Source organism: Tachysurus vachellii, chromosome 22 (assembly GCF_030014155.1).
Source record: "Tachysurus vachellii isolate PV-2020 chromosome 22, HZAU_Pvac_v1, whole genome shotgun sequence".
NCBI lineage: Eukaryota > Metazoa > Chordata > Actinopteri > Siluriformes > Bagridae > Tachysurus > Tachysurus vachellii.
The window spans coordinates 3,122,465-3,142,168 of record NC_083481.1 but is presented as its reverse complement, the minus strand read 5'-3'; the positions used below and the strand labels follow the sequence as shown (position 1 = coordinate 3,142,168).

Below are 19,704 nucleotides of genomic sequence, written 5' to 3'. Positions count from 1 at the left end.
TGTGTGTGTGTGTGAGTATGTGTGTTTGTATGTGTGTTTGTGTGTGTGTATGTGTTTGTATGTGTGTTTGTGTGTGTATGTGTGTTTGTGTGTGTGTGTATGTGTTTGTATGTGTGTTTGTGTGTTTGTGTGTGTGTATGTGTTTGTGTGTGTGTGTGTGTGTGCTGTAGAACAGAACAATGAAAGCTACAGCTGGAAAATTTGTGCTTTGGATTTTATATAATTTGATTTGATATATTTTTCCTATTAAAGACTCTACAACAGACAAGCGTGTTTAGCAGTCTACTGTCATGATGAAGGCAAAGTTTCCACAGGCTACAGAGCGGCTAAACGACCTCTTCCTCCTTCACGTAAAGAATCTCATGGGCGGAGCTTGGGATTTGATTGACACCCCCCACCACCAACAGGCGATCGCGGATAACGATGCTGGATGTGGAGCAACGTGGAGATGCCATGGGAGCCAGAGTCTCCCATTTTCTTTTTTCAGGATGGAAAGCCTCGACGGTGTCCAGCATTGAGGGCTGATGACCTACAGGTAAGAAAACAGGTATAGAAACTTACAGCTCTTGATGAATATCAAGTCAACAAAGGTAGTGTTTTTTTTATCGCTTAAAAAACATACCCAGTCCCCCGGCAACGACCATTCTTCCTCGTATAATGGCTGCTACAAAGTCTGCGCGTTTTGTCTTCATGGAAACGGTTTCTTCAGACTTCAACCAAGATCCTGTAGCAAATATTTACACATCCGTTTACTCCCAAGAGTATAAAAGGGCACCACAATGGATAATTAACAAAACATATTAATATACAAAACAAACCTAAGCCTCTGATTCGTCTCTACCTAAAGAGAATGTTGTCAAAGACTTCGTGCTCTTCGTCTCATACTGTACGGCGTCTCTGAATGTGTAAATGTCGAAAAATGGCAAGTTGTCTGCAAACTCCTGAAGCAGCTCACTAGACTAGACTAGTAGAAGTTGTCTGTGATTAGATCTGACAGGATGGATTTCATTTGCTGTAATAGTCGTTGAAAAGACACGTTTCTAATAAAGCACTGAGCCAGAACACTTTGAGGAGGCAGAACAGAGATTCTCAGTTTTTCGCATGTCAAACATAAAACATTACTTTGGCGTATTATTTACACTCCACATTACTTATCTGGCTGCCAAAAAAAAGCAATGCTGCCGTAGAGAAGAAGATTGGTGGATAGATTCCAGAGCCTAAAGCCTTTTTTTTTTTTCTTTATCTTTATTGCTGCAACAACTTTCTTTTTCATATTGGCTTGCATTTGTAGCTGCAATAAAGCAATCCCAGGCCTAATGACTTTCCCAAATCAGTTATTAATCTGAAGTGAGAGAAAGCCGAGCTTTGCTCTTTAGGATGGTTCTCGCAGCCAATAGTCCCTATTTGCTTTTTGAGTAAATTAATCAGCATGGCCTTGGTGGTTGATTTTTGCCTCGGCTACCTGCCTCGACTGAAAAATGGAGAGTTTAGCAACTTTGCACTATGTATTGATTGATTCTTGGCAGGCTGGATTTTACTCTGTGGCTATCCAAAACCGCAAGATTTATTTATTTATTTATTTGGTATGAGGTGGTAATCTCACTTAAAGTCTCTCGAATCAATTCCAAGAACTGTAAACACAGTTGGACGATACGTTTTTTAATACGCAGCTATCATCTATATACGATTAAAATGGCTTTGTAAGAAATCTTTCGTTCGATAAATAAACAATTAAAAGAATAAACACGCTTATCTTGCTTATCAAGTGTCATTTTCCTGAAATCTCCATGCCAGGCTGCACGAAGACAGTTGGAACAGATGGAATCGATGAGGATGAAGTAAAAAGAGCAACAGCTCTGTAAATAAGGAATTGCCATCTGGTTCGGAATAACATTGTTGAATCACCCTCCTGCAATGCGCACCCAGATCTTATCGATCTTATAGGCGAGTTATATTAGATTGCGATATTTATTATTCTATTGCCTCTTTTAGTTCCCGGCTGAGGGAAATTAGATATCAAGGCGTAATCTTCCAGATTCCCTCTGAGCACGCCTCTAACACCTGTTGAGTGACACATGCTGCAGTAATGGAATAATTAAAAAAAGATAAATGATTTATTACTTCAGCGTGTGCAGTGAGCAGAAGGTTTAACTATGACCCGCTGCCTTCGCCTACCCAAGATACTAGACACCTTCGGGGCTGCGAATGCGAGTATTATGCGATTTTTCTGCTTGGTGAGCCTGATTAGGAATGATCACATTTGAACGGAAACAGTAGAGGGCAAAAGCAAGCAGCGAAAACCTGCAGAGAAATCAATAACTCATTTCAGCTAGCCTTACATTTTGTCACACCTTGTTTCTTCCCATCATCTTTTTTTTTTTTTAAGCTTTTTTCCCTGGAGCTAATGTGAATCAAAATCGAACAGAAAATGGCAGTTATCTCTGAATGCGAATAAAGTTGTGCAATATAATGATCCTTCAGGTCTGCGTGCTGTTTGATTTTGAAAAATGACCTTCTTCTGCTTGGAAAATGAGTTCTGCCAAAGAAAGAATTATTTACTTCGGTAAATACGTACTTATCGTATACTAAATGTTTTTTTTTGTCATTGCTCTTACCTACAGTGCATTTTAAATGCATTATACATTATTTCTCTATGATCTAAGTAGCACTGTATATGTGGTATATAGTTTGTTAGTAAGGTGATTAGGGCAATTCTATGGAACATATTGGAATTTTGATGATAAAGAGTTCTGTCTAATATCCGAAAATCCTCATTATTAAACCATTCAGTCAGCCCTTATGCCCTGTATGTCGTCCTAAAAGAGACCACACCCATCAGGATAGAAATGTTTGATTATAGGTTCAGGACTTTGGAATAATTTGCAGTTATTTTTTGTAGTACATGAACTAATCATGGGGTCACGGTGGCTTAGTGGTTATCACGTTCGCCTCACACCTCCAGGGTTGGGGGTTCGATTCCCGCCTCCGCCTTGTGTGTGTGGAGTTTGCATATTCTCCCCGTGCCTCGGGGGTTTCCTCCGGGTACTCCGGTTTCCTCCCCCGGTCCAAAGACATGCATGGTAGGTTGATTGGCATCTCTGGAAAAATTGTCCGTAGTGTGTGATTGTGTGAGTGAATGAGAGTGTGTGTGCCCTGCGATGGGTTGGCACTCCGTCCAGGGTGTATCCTGCCTTGATGCCCCGATGACGCCTGAGATAGGCACAGGCTCCCCGTGACCCGAGGTAGTTCGGATAAGCGGTAGATGATGAATGAATGAATGAGAGTGAACTAATCATTACGAGGCACTAGATTACAGAGAAAAGAAGTCAAAAGGTCAATGATGTCATCATTCCCCATATTTCTGTTTGTACACCGACAGAGGTACGTCTCCACAGACCCGCCGAGCTACATTAAAGTGGTCATTGTGGCCTAACCTCATGATAAACGTTTTGTTGGATTTTCCTTTAATTTCAGCTTAATTACACCTAAAGTGTGGCTACTTCACTAAATAATCCTTCTACACCCAGTCACAGACTTTCAGTTGACTGCCTCCTCTTGGCAGACTTCAATTCTGGACAACATTCAAGTAGTTATATAGCTTTGAGGTGTCACATTAACTGGGAGAGGACATCTACATCATTTGTCAAATCCTAATAATTATTTGTGTATTGAATTCCAATTAGGTCTGTTTCAGTTCCTGCTTGTAACACTACACAATATAGAAAAAAGAATAGTTATGATATCGTACCCTGGCTGGTGTCAAAGATACTGACATTCTTGGTGAACTTGGAGCTTTGATGGATGCCTCCTTGTCGAAGACCTCCCAGCCAGCAGAGGCGCCCTGTGTTGTCCCACAGCACACCAGAATAGGATCTCTTACAAGGCATGCTGGGTAACGAAGACCAGGTGCGGCTGTCCATGTCAAAAACTTCAAATGCTTTTACCAACCGCTTACATTGACGCCCACCTTGGGGAAGGGGGAGGGGGGTTTCAGTAAAATAGGCTGACAGGCAGAAGGGGATTCACTCACTCACTCACTCACTCACTCTCTCTCTCTCTCTCACACACACACACACACACACTCACAAACAGCCTTGAAATGTTCTGACAGATGGAGAGAGGCGTACAAATGCACGCACACACACACAACAAAAAGTCTCTGAAATGGTCTGACAGTTATAAAGTGTCTTTCTCTCCCTCACACACACACACACACACACAGACAACCTGCTACATATATCTTGGATCCCTGAAGGCAGATGCTAGCATCGTAGCGAGGGGTGGGCATGGGCGGCAGAAGGGCCCAGACGTCCTTGCGAAGGTCGTACTGCTGGAGAACGCTTCTGGGCAGCAGGTCTGATCCCATTCCGCCAACAGCGAAAGCTCTGCCATCTGATTGAACACAAGAACAGAGAAACGTTTCACCTTCCTGCATGTGTCTAAAATATCAAACTCGTTTGCCTAAACTGTGGTTTGAGTGAATGGAATTTGTTTTGTACACTTAATCAGGTATTTTTCTGTTATCTAATTTAAAATAAAAACGTGGTATGTTGAGGATACAATTTGAATTAAAACATTTAAATTGTGAAATGGTTACAATAGAAAATGAAACAATAAAAAAAAAAACCTTTAACGGTAATAGCGAGCCCCATCAACTCCTCCCTCAGCGAACTCCTCTTCCTCCACTTGCCCTCCTCTGTGTTGTAAACCTCCACAGCTTTGAGAGGGTGCTGCTCTTTGCCTACGCCTCCGACCACAAGAAGCTGCTTGCCTAACACTGCTATGGCGGCGCCTGCTCTGGCCGTGGGCATCGGGGGCAGGGTCACCCACTGGTCCACCTCTGGGCAATAGAGCTCCATGCAGTTGGTGGCTCGTCCAGTGGCGTCACAACCCCCCAGCATGTATAGCTGACCTCCGACTTCGGCTAGAGAGTGATACACGCGGCCACTTGACAGCCGTGCCAGGTTCTGCCAGTGGAACTCGTGAGCCGCGGGCACCGCCATTGCCCCGACTGACCGCTTCCTTGGAGTTCTAAAGGATTGAAAACGTACTGATTAATTTGTAGTGTGTGCTTTTTTACAAACCTGTTGATGTGCTGACCTCCACTATAAACTCCGGGGACAAATCACCAATTCCCCTGTATACATACGTGACTTTATTTAAATGGCATCCAACCAATAATAGCTGAAGACTGAATGCAAAATAGAATGATAAGAACTTGTCAATCATCTCTATCCTATGGAAAAGTAGACAAGAACTCATTTTATTACATTTTATTTAAGATTTGTTCCCATTTATTTCTAAACATCCCAGCCGTTGTTTTAAGCTGTGCTGAAAAATCTATGACATAACGGCGTGCTACTACTCATTCACTTCATGACTGAATCATTTCACTACTCAGCCCACTCTGACCCTCTTCAAATGATGTTCACGCAGGAGTATTTTTTACTCCTATTTTTATCTGAGTAGACAGAGGAAGAGAGAGAGCGAGAGAAACAGATCGAGAGGTAGAGGGCTCCATTTAGAACAGCATCGCTGTTGATACAATCGATTTTTGCACCACGGTTCTGCTGCGGCTCTCCTCGGCTGTGTATACAATTAGCTTGAAGTGGGTTGTTGTAGCACAGCTTAGCATCCCATCAGTATCCAAGCAACCACCTTTCTCACTTCCCCCATCTGCTTCCTCCCCTATCTTACACCAAGCAACAACTCCCTTGTTTTTCCCCCCACTTACAAGGACACCTACAAGGAAAGTCATCAAAGGAATACACCGATTCCGCCGAGGCATTCGTTGATGCAGCGTTGTACAGAATCATGGATTTCTCATTACACCGACACTTCATTTCACCAGAGACCTGCACTCGGTTAGCATGACGCGGCACTGGGTTTGGCACTCATCAAAGTCAAACCTAATTAATATTGGATGCTGTGTTAAGCTTCAAACCCTACTGTGGCACCAAAACAGCTTCAAAGAGCTTGGGTACGTGCTAACACAGGAGACAAGCCACCATTTTATAATCCCCTAAAACAAAAAGTCCTGCGTCATTCTTCTTCTTTTAGGCAGATGGTGGCTGGCTCCCTGACCGGATGAGTTGCTGAAAAACTTGATTAACAAAACTGTTTTTTGGCAGGCGTCTTTGCATCATAAGCCGTCTAATTGTACTGTAATAATAATTTGACTGGCGTATTACTGGTGGAGTGCTCTGGGTCTCTGGTGATGGAGTGTTAAGTATGCACAGACTCCTGAAAGTGCTGAGCATTTAATCAAGCTCAATCATGCTGTAAATGAGGTAGGTTCTCTCTATCACAGCAAGACTTGCTATGTTCATTCTGTAATGTCACCCCATGGAGGTCCAACAGAAGACAGGATCCAAAGCTTTTAATATGGATTTAAAGGAAAGTCATTTTAAACCGTGGACTCTTTTCCAATTAACCGTGAAAGTCAAGACGATCGTTCTGAAACCCGTCACAGGACGGCATATCAATGAAGAATAAAATGTGAACAGGGAAGAATACTTCTTGCAAGGGGATTCTGAGGCATTGCTCGCTCCCCAAGGCCTTCGCGTTGAAGTCCCAGCCATCCACTCTGGGCTTTTACTATCTCCCTGATCGTTTAAAGGCAAGCTGTCACGTTCCATCCGCCAGGAGACAGAAACATAAAAGAAAGCTCAAGGAAAGAGACATTTCTCCAGACGCCTTTTCTCGCCTTCCCCTGAATGATGCAGAGGTGTGTTGCCATAGAAACAATAGAAGAAGCACAGGTCTCATTGTTTACCCATTGTTCCTTAAAAATAGAAGGTATGGATTGTTTACTTTTAATAATAGTTTAACAAACAAATAAAGACAGCTTATTTTGTTCATTTTTCCCCTTTAACCTTAGGCGGGCGTTTTCTAGTTAACGAAGCAAGTGGCTTTCTTCTGGCATGCCTTGCAAAGCACATTAATTCTCCAATCTGTAACTGATTTGCTTCGCTACTTCTCTCCCTGTCTTTTTTTAATTAACTGCTTGAACAGCTTGAGATCAACTGTAGGCCTATAAGCGCCCACGGCCGTCATTTACAATCCGCATACTCCGCTTTCAAACTTTCAATTAGTTAGCCTTTCTCTCTTTTCTCTTTAACTTAGAACTAACTTTGGGACTAATTTCATCCTTTAGTTGAGCTATTAGCCTGGTATGATCCAGTGGGTTTTAGTTGAATGCTGCTTTTGTCGTCCTTTCCTCCAGGCCCACGGCGGCACAGCGGGTATCTGTTTTATTGACTTCCGTTTAATTAGCATCCCGGCTTTCAGATGCTGCTAACGCTCAAAATCGCACGTGTGCACTTCTTTTTCAATCAGCTCTGCAGTGGTTTTTATCTGTGGCATTTATGTGGTTCTGGGGGAGTCCCTTTTTTTGCCTGATGGTTTTTGCAGTATCTTCCATATTTCTTCCACTTTCTGTGTCCTAAATGTCTCCTGTAAATCTGCTCCAGCCTGACGTCCCTTATTATAGTGCTGGTTGTTGCATCAGTGGAGAACTTGAGGCACTGTTTTTTTTTTTGTACAGTTTTATATTAAATCCAGATCTGCCAGTCATGTAGGTAAAACACAGCAGTAAACAATAAAAATTGAAATCTTTTGTTTCGCAAATTGCTTGTATAATATACAGTATTTTGGAGAAACTGTGAAATGGTTTCACATGGATTGATTTTTTAATCATTAATTATCTCTAAGCCACCATTAAGAACAAATGTTCATAGTACTCCTATTTATTTTTGGTCTAAATTTATTTAAAAATTCTCTAAAAATTCTTTACATAATCCCTAATAAAAATAGTTAACTACCCCCGAGGCTAATTCTTCAATTTTTAGTACACTGTCCACTGAAGACATCTGGACTTGAGATTAAATGATGAATAGGAAACAAGAGAACAGAATCTCGACTTTGTTTTCCTGAGATATTTTTACATATTAAGAAATTAGAGCAGTATTTAAGGACAGTAGAATAATCAATTCATTTAAACTTAAAGTGAAAATGAAAGCAAACAACTCTTTATATATGGCTGTGCATCCCTTGCTTGCATCGAGCCGGCGATACACGGACCAATCACCGACCGGTTTCATTATTCCTTTGTGCTGCTTTTATTGCAGCTTTTTTTCATTTGTTGTTTGTTTTGTGGAGGTTTTCCTATCAGACCCGTCTTCAGGAGGTGAAATGTTGTTTATTTGGGTTGAGGTCTGTTGATTGACTTGGCCAATCTAAAACCTTCCGCTTCCCCCCCTGATGAAGTCCTTTGTTGTGTTGGCAGTGTGTTTTGGGTTATTGTCTTGCTGAATGATGAAATTCCTTCCAATTAGTTTGGATGCATTTCGCTGTAAATTGTCAGACAGAATGTTTCTGTAGAATCCTGAATTCATTCTCCTGCTCCCATCATGAGTTACATCATCAATAATGATTAGAGAATCTGCTCCAGAAGCAGCCATGCAAACCCAAGCCATGACACTAGCTCCACTGTGCTTGAATGATGAGCTTGTATGTTTTGGATCCTTTCTTTCTCCACACTCTGTCCTTTGCTTCACTTTGGTAAAGATTAATCTTGTTTCCAGAACTTTTTTTTTGCTCATCTCTGTACTTCTTTGTGAATTCCAATCTGACCTTCTGACTCTTACTGCTGGTAAGTGGGTTGCCTCCTGTGGTAAAGCCTCTGTATTTCTGTTCTCAAAATCTTCTTCCAACGATGGATTGTGAGACATTCACCTCTGCGCAATGGAGGGTGTTGATGTTGTCATTGACGGCTGCTTTTTGTTTTCTACGCACTTCTCTCAGCGTGTCTGTCATCAACTGATGCTGGATTTTTTTTTGCCATTCTAATACTTAAGGATGTGATTCTGTATAAAAATGTCTAATGTTAGCTCACTCGGCTAGATTTTATTTCACAAGAATGACCTCAAAATATTATCTATTTACCTCGACAGAAAGCAAGGGCACTGGCCAAAGTATTACTAATGTGAGATATTGGAAAAGGGGCGGGACTTACAGGCAGAGGCTAATTAGCACCTGCTCATTTTTCAGATTTATTGTAGGAAAAAAAAACACTTATCTCTGAAAGGGCTGGGCGATAAAACGGTAACGATATGTATCGCGATAGACACGTGATCGATATCAATAAAAAAATATGTACGATAAAACGTTCGATATTTTTTATTCTTCGTCGGAAGAAAACAGAGATTGCGAAGCAAGTTTGGTTGAATTAACATAGACACTCACTCCCTGGTAACCTAGCAATGTAGGGAGTGACACGCTAACAGCCAATCATGTAACAGTATCATGTTTGTTTGCACCATATCGTTGTCTCGTGCTGGTCTGCTGGATTCCTCTTCAGTAACCAGCGACTGATAAGAAGAAATTGAGCGCCGCAGCGAGCGAGGAACAATGTTATTTATGTTTACAAAACACTGCACATATTTTAAAACTCCTTATTCACCAGAAGGTGAACAGCTAGTGAACTTCCTAGCACTAAACTTCCGTGTTTATATGTTTATGTTTTTTGTTTATATTTAACACTTTGCACTATTTTATTACACTTTATTAAGCATTTCTTACATTTTCTTTCATTTTGCACCTTAAATGTTAAGAGATAATTGTTAAGTGTTCATTGTGACTTTAGACTTATGTTTACATTTTAATTATTTGAGTTTTCCTGGTTGTTGACATTTCTGTCTTAATAACTGAGGAAATTATGATCAGAGGAAGGTTAAGTTTAAAATAAAGATGTTTAAATGTAATGTATTTTTCTACTGGTCCTTATTTTAAATGGGTCATAAAAACATCAATAATTATCGATATCGAGCGATATGAAACTCTGATATCGTGATACAGTTTTCAGCCATATCGCCCAGCCCTAATATCTGATTTACAAAAAACAACAACAAACAATTATACTCAGACTAGTGCAAGAGTATATCACCTATTTATAAACGTGTGAAAGTCGGTAGGTCTATAATTCAAGTGTGCTGCTACTGGCAATTTTTATTTAAGTGGCCTGTTCAAGAAGGACAATGCACATATTCACCGACATAACAGTGAGTGTTCAGAGTGCTCTGTCAGAGTTGATGAGTTCTTTGTTTCATTCTCCAAAGGAAGCAATGACTTGAATATGAGAAGCACATATTCACACTGGGCTTGACATATTGATTTTCTTCCTGCAACACCTGCTAACATGACAGATTATTTGTACCATACTGAAATGTGATTCTTTTTATTGCAGACGGATAAATGAACATTCAGCAAAGCATGTGAACTGTGAGACCTACAAATCTCACCTCAGTATCAGCGCAGTGATGATCAAATTGGATCTCCACATGCCGAAATTGTGTCATGACCCAATTACACTCAAAACGCTGTCTCAAGTCTGCACCTCCTCCCTTTTCTGCAGACTGGAGCACTTTGATATCGCAGAGCAAAAGGATCTTTCTGTGGACGCTTCCACTAGTACGGGGTTGGCGACGGTTGTAGTAGAGACTATCATTTCCATAGCAACCCTGAATTCAGCTCACGGGTGCACATACAGATGAGCCTGTGTGCTGTTTCAAAATTTCATTACTGTTGTTCTTCTTCGTTTTTCTTTTGAAGTGTAGGTGCAGCGAGCCGTTCTTTGTGCTCGACTACTTTTCAATTTTGCAAGGACTGCATGAGTATGATATTAAATATTCACAAGATCACTAGGAAAACCGTGGTGCGTAGGCGAGACCTCGGGCCGTCTGTTACCAAAACAAACGCAGCTTGCTGAATGCTGGAGACAATTAGCCGACTAGCACTTCTCACTACAAAAAAAAAAGAAAAAAAAAAGCGCCTGCAAAGGTTTAATATAAACACAATCCCCTCTAAGCAGGATGAATTAGTATGCATGAGCTCAATATTTCAGGCTAATCGGATGTTTTGCAGGAAGTAAGCCTGTAATTTCTGGAATTTAATTTGGGGACTTCAATGGTTTGATTAAACATGCAAACAACATCTGGACAAGTACTAAACAAAGTCTCATTACTGCTAATATATCAGATATTTTTATGCCAATTAGGGTCTGGAATATTGACAGTCTGATAAACAAGGCTAAAAATATCACAACTTCATGACACACTACATGACCAAAAGTCTGTAGACGCCGAAAAATTAGACTCACGTGTTTACAGAATATCCCCTTCCAGATTTACTTCCCCTGTGTTGTTATAATAAGCTCCACTCTTCTGTTCTGGGAAAGCTTTCCACTAGATATTAGAGCGTGGCTGTGGTGATTTGTGTGCGTTCAGCCCCAGGAGCATTAGTGAGATCTGCCACTGATGATAGGTGAGGAGGTTTGGCGTGCAGTTCATCATGAAGGTGTTCAGCAAGGGTTGAGTCAGAGTCGAGGCTCTGTGAGGGTCACTCGATTTGTTTCAATCCGAACCTTAACACACCGTGTCTTCATAGAGGTTGCTTTGCTATTAGGGTCATTTTCATGCTGGAACAAGCTAATGTTTTGGCCTCTTAGTTCCAGTGAAGAGAAATTGCAATGCTACAGAATACAAAGATATTCTATGCAATAGTATGTAAATTCTGTCAAATGATTTTTCCATAGAAAGCTTATACAGCGAAAGGAGTTTTAGTGCAGTCTTGTCCCCTGTACTGGGAAATGAAGGGTTCTATAATGTGATTTAGGATGAGTCTGATGAGTTATCACTCAAAAAAAAATGACAAAAAGGCACTCTATTCTTCCCCAATAAAATGAGAAATGCGCCACGTATGAATCTGGAATTCTCTGTACGATTTTGAATTGTCCAAGCACAAAAATCAGTACTGCACAAGCTTATGAGGACAAGAACGACATAATAATAACAATATAATAATCATATCGTTTCAATTTTATTTTAAAAGTGTCATCTGTGAGGTAACTGTCCAATCATACACCGTGACTAACTGCGGCGCTACTTAATTATAGAAGGACCTTCTCTTTGATTACTAATACATATCAAACAAAATGCTCCTCTTTATCAGAGACAGCTCATTTCAATTATCGAGGTTTTAAGATGCTATTATAAGAGAAATGCCAAAAAATAATGAGAAGAAAAGTAAGAAGACGGAGAGAACGTTCAGGAAGATTACAGCTGGGAGCCAGGGATAAGTCTTTTTAAAGTGCAAGCCCAAAAGGCCTTAATACTAATTGCAATGAAAATGCCTCTGTAAGACAGGATGAGTCCCACACATCCTCAGTACTGCGATTATTATTGAGACCAGTGTAGTGGAGCTCAACTTCTGAAACTTGGCAGACGGTGATGTTCCTGAGCCAGAGACTGAACGTTTTGAGACTGTGGACATATGTTGTGCATCAAATTTAGTCCAGAAAGCTTCCAAAAAAAAAAAAAGATTACTATCAGGTTAATGGCTTCTGTAGGATGTTGGGTTTATGTGAATGTAGGCACAGCTGAGCTCAGGGTTTATTATTTATTTATTACTACTTACAGAATTTCAAATACTATCTTGATTATTAATAAATCACTCTAAGGGGCTTTTTACACCTGGTCACTTCATGCGTTTTCTGTGATCAGATAGCTATCCGATTGTAAAAACACCAGGTCTAAATGCCCTCTGAAACGTTTTGGAGACGGATATAAATCCGATCGCTCAAACCACTTCAGGAGGTGGTCTGGGACGCATTTCAGATGAAACTGGACAGGTGTAAATGAATGTGGTTGTTCAAGCCACATACGTCAGCGCTATACTCCTCCCAAACGGAAGTACGTCACTCGCAGGTGATCTTTCACCCAGGTGTCTCGTTGGGTCTTAAAATGCACTGCTGCCGCCAGCGAAAATACAGCAAACAGTAAATGCTGTTTTTTGTAGCATAACCGTCGTAACCAGTTTTTTCGTCTTCTTTTTGATCGCATTCTGACAACCGCATACACCAAAGCGTGTTCCATTTCAATTACCCCGGAAATGAGGTCAAATTTTTTTTGCAATTTGCATTTTGGGCGGGAGTAGAAAGATCGGATCGATATCCGATTCGCCGAGACGCATTTAGAGTACGTGGCCTAATGTAAATCGAACAGTTTTAACAAACCAGATAGCTATCGGATCAGAGACAACACATGAAGTGACCAGGTTTAAAAAAGCCCTAATAGACAAGCCTTAGACCGCCGCAAACACCATTCTACCTAATAATTTGGTGCTGTGATTCAGCCTATGACGAACGAGACAAGTTATTTTAAAGCAGAGACTACACATAACATGCACAGTAACTTGTTCAGTAAACCATTTTGTTTTTGTACTGTAGTTGACTTTTTTAACATCACATGTTGTATGTTTGCTAGTCACACAGTAGACGGAAAATACAATTTACAATCGGAAAAGAATCCGTTGTAGGTCATGCTGCATGGCTGTAACATGTTACGTGTAAATTTAAATAGTAATATTAATGAACTCATTCTAATATGATATTTTTTCTTTAGGAACAGCTCATGCACAGAGAAATTTGCAGCAAACTATGACTATCATAGACGCTTTTTTATTAGGAGACATTTATTTAACATTTGGTCTTTGGTGTCAATGCTTTCTAATATACTGTTTGATTTCTTGCTAAAATTACTGTTCCACAGCATTAAATCTAACTTTACCCTTAAAACGTAGAATGTGCCGATTATTATTGAATTGTACATTGTAATTGTCGCCAAATCGCTTTAATACAAGTGAAACAAGACATTCTGTCGTTAGTTATTCCTTACATATCATTATCTGAAGTGATTCTCTGAAGATATTCTGAAGTGACTGAAGATATTCATTCAGTAGTAAAACTTAAATATCTTGTTAGTTCTATAAAAAAGATCCTCAGTTTTATCACTAGCAGAATGATTCACGGCTTTCCAGAAGAAAGGACTGATATCTATTTTTCAAAAGTTGACAGTATACATATTTTTAAAAAATATATGTACCTTTTCATTTGGAAAGGATGAAAAAAGAAGAAAAATAAAAGCTATACGCTAATCTTAACGTTATAGTTAAAATTCAGAAGTCATTAACATATCACAAGGCATTTAGATATCATTTCAATGACCAAGATGGTGACAGAAGGTCTATTGGTCTATGTTAAATTACCCCTAGATGTCTGAACAGCTGAGTTATCTTCAAAAGACGGGTGAAGACCTACATCTTGCTGAAACACTTAAACTAGCACTGTTTCCCCGGTTTGTCAGGCTTATGAAGGTGTCATAAGTCTGTAACCTGGTAAACCGGTGTTAACGTATTCACCGATAACGACTCCGTAGCACTTTTGTACGTCGCTCTGTTGTAAACGTGTGTAAATGCGTGTCCACGTCTGTAGAATAGACAGGGATCTCATGCAGGGTGTAAATATAAAATATTCCTTAATAATATATAATATAATAATAATATAAATCTTTGTCAGAAGGCGTGATATCGTTTCAACGACCGTGACATAATACTCATCACTTTAACTGCAGCTATTTGAGTGCTACTTAGGGAATAAATAGGTATTGTTACGTATGTCTTGTCATTATTCACATATCCATGACTTTGATATCAAGAACTCAATTTCCATCTAAATCCAAATCCTATATAGAAGGACTGAGATGGAAAAGGATGGTTCTTGTTTCTGGAAAATTCTCAGAGAGGATAAATCAGTCTGCTTGCAAAGTAGGGTAACCTTTAACAGCCATTTAGCAGCCGTATTTCAATGAGCAAGGCAGGTGGTGATTGGCAGTATAAAGAGGCAATGACCTTTCAGCTGGAATAATGTGATCCAAAGGCATCATGACTGAAAGTTTTGACACAACGAAGCTGTCAGTGAATTCTGAACTTTTTATATTTTTATATGCAGCCTGTCAGACAATAACCCGCTTACAGCTACAGTACCAAATAAACACACAGTTTCTATTCGTTTACTTTTACTAAACAAAGATATCCGAGCGCACTTTTACCTCAGAAAAACGTATACGTTATTTTTTTTTTGTTAGCATTGTAGCTAGCATAACAGAAACCGTTGGTTAGCGCAATAAAACGACTGTTTTACAAAAATAAACTCAGCACCTTACGTGTTCAAAGGACTGTCATAAACGTCACCGGATAGTCCAGCACGGTAATACAAAAAAAATCGTATTTTATATAATAATTGTTATCACTTACTTTTCTTTATTTTTTTTATTTTTTTTATTTTTTTTTAACGGTAACGGTTCCTCTGCTTCTCCTTAATGCACGCGCGCGACTGGAAATGCGCGCGTGAGGCGCACGCGCCCTCTTCTTCTTTTTTTTTTTTTTTTCCCACCCAGAGCTCCTTTGCTTCTTTCCTGGCTTCAACAGCATTAGTGCATACTGCAGCACTCGTGTCAAAACAGTACGCATTTGCCTGCTATTATAGTAGTGCGGTACGCAGTGTAGAGCACAGATCTTAGTGCTCGTGCACAGTGGGTTATATACACAGTATGTTATATACACAGTGGGTTATATACAGTGGGTTATATACAGTACAGTGGGTTATACACAGTGGGTTATATACACAGTATGTTATATACACAGTGGGTTATATACAGTGGGTTATATACAGTGGGTTATACTGCATACAGTGGGCTATATACAGTGGGTTATATACAGTGGGTTATATACAGTACAGTGGGTTATACACAGTGGGTTATATACACAGTATGTTATATACACAGTGGGTTATATACAGTGGGTTATATACAGTGGGTTATACTGCATACAGTGGGCTATATACAGTGGGTTATATACAGTGGGTTATATACAGTACAGTGGGTTATACACAGTGGGTTATATACACAGTATGTTATATACACAGTGGGTTATATACAGTGGGTTATATACAGTGGGTTATATACAGTGGGTTATACTGCATACAGTGGGCTATATACAGTGGGTTATACTGCATACAGTGGGCTATATACAGTGGGTTATATACAGTGGGTTATATACAGTACAGTGGGTTATACACAGTGGGTTATATACAGTGGGTTATATACAGTACAGTGGGTTATACACAGTGGGTTATATACAGTGGATTATATACAGTGGGTTATACTGTATACAGTGGGTTATATACAGTGTGTTATACTGTATACAGTGGATTATATACAGTGGATTATATACAGTGGGTTATATACAGTGTGTTATACTGTATACAGTGGATTATATACAGTGGATTATATACAGTGGGTTATATACAGTGGGTTATACTGTATACAGTGGGTTATATACAGTGGGTTATATACAGTACAGTGGGTTATATACAGTGGGTTATACTGTATACAGTGGGTTATATACAGTGGGTTATATACAGTACAGTGGGTTATATACAGTGGGTTATATACACAGCGGGTTATATACACAGTGGGTTATATACAGTGGGTTATACTGTATACAGTGGGTTATATACAGTGGGTTATATACACAGCGGGTTATATACACAGTGGGTTATATACAGTGGGTTATACTGTATACAGTGGGTTATATACAGTGTGTTATACTGTATACAGTGGATTATATACAGTGTATTATATACAGTGGATTATATACAGTGGGTTATACTGTATACAGTGGGTTATATACACAGTGTGTTATATGCTACTCTTGTTAGTAGGCTAGTATGTAGTAGGATTACTGACTATGTAGAATCAAGGGATCAAAATCTTCTAGAAATGTGACCCAATTCATATATAATACACAACAAATGCTCATTTCTGTTTTTTTTTTAATTTTATGTTGTACTTCTATTCTTTCAGAAACTCTTCAAACTCCATGTTGCGTAAATTTTTTTTTGTTTACAGTGATTTCTCTTTTTGTTTTTGTATTTTCATCTTTTTTTCCCTCTCGTCAAATATTAATAAATGCCACAGACATCGGATAACTTCGATCATCTGATGCTGCTACGATCAGATAACGATTCCGTGATCAGATAATATCGCTGCAAGTAACTAATGTTATAACGATCGGCTAACATGGCCTATCGGGATCAGCTAACGCTACAACAAACAGCTAACATCGCAATGATAAACGAATGTAATTGCGATGTAAGCTAACGTTACAAAAATCACCTAATGTTTCTACAATCTCATTCTTGTCTGAGTTTACTGTGAACACTTAACATTAATATGATCGGCTAGCATTAAGGCAATAAGCTATGTGACTGTGAACACCTAATGTTACTGTAACCGCCTAAATTTACTGTGATTAGCTAAAGTCACTGAAACAAGATAGCGTTATTATGACTAACATTATTGCGACCACCTAATATTTAAATTGGTTAACATTACTCATAAGCTAAATACGTAACATTAATGCGATTACGATCGCCTAACATTACCGTGGTCATATAATGTTGCCACGTTCAGCTAAATATTACTTTGAATACCTGGAGTTATTTCGAACACCTAACAACTTACTGCAATAAGCTGAGGTTTCTGCAATCATCTAATGCTATCGCAAATAGCTGATTTTTTTATTAGCTTAATTAGCATTACTGTTACAGTATTACTAAAACATCGTAATGACAAATGTCAGGTGCAGTTGTTACCCCAGAATTACCTCAGACAGCTAGATTTTTGTGTTCTACTTACACTGACCCAAAATCTGTAAACTTTTATTAGTCCAAGCCGTATTTGGTGCCAGAAATAGGCTTTAAGGCAGTAAAACATGCTTCAGCATTACTTCAAGAAGATTAATTAATAATTCTTTTATTTTTAGCAACCGTTTTATCTTGGTCAGGGTCATAGTGAATGTCATGAACACTGGCTGTGAGGTAGGAATTTACAACCCAGATGAGATGGCAGTCTTTCACAAACACATTCACAGGCTTGGGTCAATCCACCTAGAGTGTGTGGTTAGGGACATCAACGTTTTCCTTTTCGACAAAAATGTGTCACGTTTAAAATATTCATGCCAGACTTTTATCACAGGCACTCAGAAATTCATTTTTAAAATGCTCCAGGGAGTCAAACATTGCTCTCTTATTTTGAGAACGTACTGTAACAGCACCTATTTTCAATGAAAGTGCCACTATATTAAGGGAAATGTATATAAGGTTGCATGACTGTGACTAGAAACCTTTCATGAGAATTGATATAAACCTGCATGAACATTTAGAAACATTTATTCCGATAGGCATCATCAGTCATGAAGAATTCATTATGAATTGCCTATTCATTAACGTGGTAGTGTACATGGGGCTCGTGAGGCACATTTAGCACATTCGTTCATTCATTCCTGTCTACTTCAGGGCTTATCAGCTCAGTGCACTGGCCTGCAGCATAGCCTACATTTGCTTTACTAGTCCACGGTTGTGCATCAATGCTATAAGCCACAGGAGAGCTAACCTGCATGTATGTGTGGAATAGTTATTACACAAAAGGATGTATCTGTCTAACAAGCACAAACATCCTTCTATTCCTCACACTAATTTGCATTTTAATACTAATTCTAACCTTTTATTGACTTGATATTCTCTTGTGCAAACCTCCATCACAATTAGGGTTGTTCCAATGTTTTATTAGCTAAAGTTTGGTACATAACTATTTGAAGAAAAGCCAAGAAAGCCAAGAAAAAAAAGCATATGCAGTAGCTAAATTCATTCTCTTCTTCAAAAGGAAAAGAAAGTGTCTGGCAAAGCAGGAAACAAGAGCATTAAAATGTTTAATTTAGTGTAACTTCATCAGCTACAGTACTTTACTTTATTCTTTTACTTGCTTAGCAAGTTAGCTAATTAGCATACTTGCTAAATAGGCAGGTATAAACAAATCCAAGTCATTTACCATTGATTTATTTGCAATTCAAAGGTGCATTAAAACAGCATTGAAAACGCATTCAATTAGAACAAATAAGAAACTAGTTTGGTCGGTAGAGCTTCATTAACCGTTTCTCTGATACCTAGCACACACACACACACACACACACACACACACACACAGATTGGGGAGCAGGTGTGACATCCTGATGCTGTCAACCTTCAGTTCCCAGTTTCCCATCGAGGCACCTAGGCATCAATTTTGAATTAATTCAAGCAGAGGCAGTGTTTCCCAGGCACAAAAACAACACATTCACAATGCTGAGAGTGACTGTCTACCCCTGGCAAGGTTTGAAGCGTGAATGGGATCGTTTTAAGTCTACAACTTTGATCACTGACAGGCAAGCGAGAGCTGCGTCAAACGTCAGCCAACGTGGTGCCTAATCTGTTTACCCATAAACCACTTCCCGACGTAAAGTTTTTTTTTTAAAATAAACGGATGTGTGAACAAAAATCACATATTCTTCACAACAGTAGTCTTGTACAAGAGCTCAGAATAGATATTCACTCAGATGTTTCTTCGGATGAAATAAACGATAATCGGCGTTGGACAAATCACTAGCTTTTTTTTTTTTTTTTTTTATTAACTTACTTGTTTTCATTCGGTATGTTTAGCTATGCTTAAATATGATCTGTTCGCAGTGCATCTCAAATCTGTAACTTCAACACGGTCTATTTGTTCCTAATCACGCCATTTGTCGCACTACACATATCAGCAGCATGCATAACTTACTCAGAGTTAAAATATTTTTACTCGGTGGATTAATTAGCATGTACACGTGACAGATGGCCTTTTCAGAATCAGGAACCAGAATCAGGAACTAACCAGGTCGCTATATGTTATGATGTTTTAGCCTAGTCAGTTTCCAGGCAACCAAAACACAGGA

At 39.3% G+C, this 19,704-nt stretch overlaps 1 protein-coding gene across 1 annotated transcript; it reads right to left on the bottom strand.

Moving 5' to 3' along the window:
* klhdc8a (kelch domain containing 8A) lies at nucleotides 1-15,226 on the bottom strand. The gene is made up of 6 exons (XM_060858368.1): nucleotides 15,151-15,226; nucleotides 4,628-5,031; nucleotides 4,228-4,392; nucleotides 3,749-3,967; nucleotides 623-724; nucleotides 1-529 (listed from the first exon to the last, which is right to left on the bottom strand). The coding sequence occupies exons 2-6, from the start codon at nucleotides 5,001-5,003 to the stop codon at nucleotides 327-329; spliced, it is 1,065 nt and encodes a 354-aa protein (XP_060714351.1). The 5' UTR covers nucleotides 5,004-5,031; nucleotides 15,151-15,226; the 3' UTR covers nucleotides 1-326.
* Nucleotides 15,227-19,704: the final 4,478 nt, after the last annotated feature.

Bases quoted from the DNA above. Each gene is read 5' to 3' on its own strand.
- klhdc8a (XM_060858368.1), bottom strand. From the start codon at position 5,003: ATGGCGGTGCCCGCGGCTCACGAGTTCCACTGGCAGAACCTGGCACGG. The intron at 4,393-4,627 runs GTTTTTTTTTTT...GTGTTCAATCAG, and splicing joins GCTCGCTATTACCGTTAAAG to ATGGCAGAGCTTTCGCTGTT. The intron at 530-622 runs GTATGTTTTTTA...TCTTACCTGTAG, and splicing joins GGTCGTTGCCGGGGGACTGG to GTCATCAGCCCTCAATGCTG.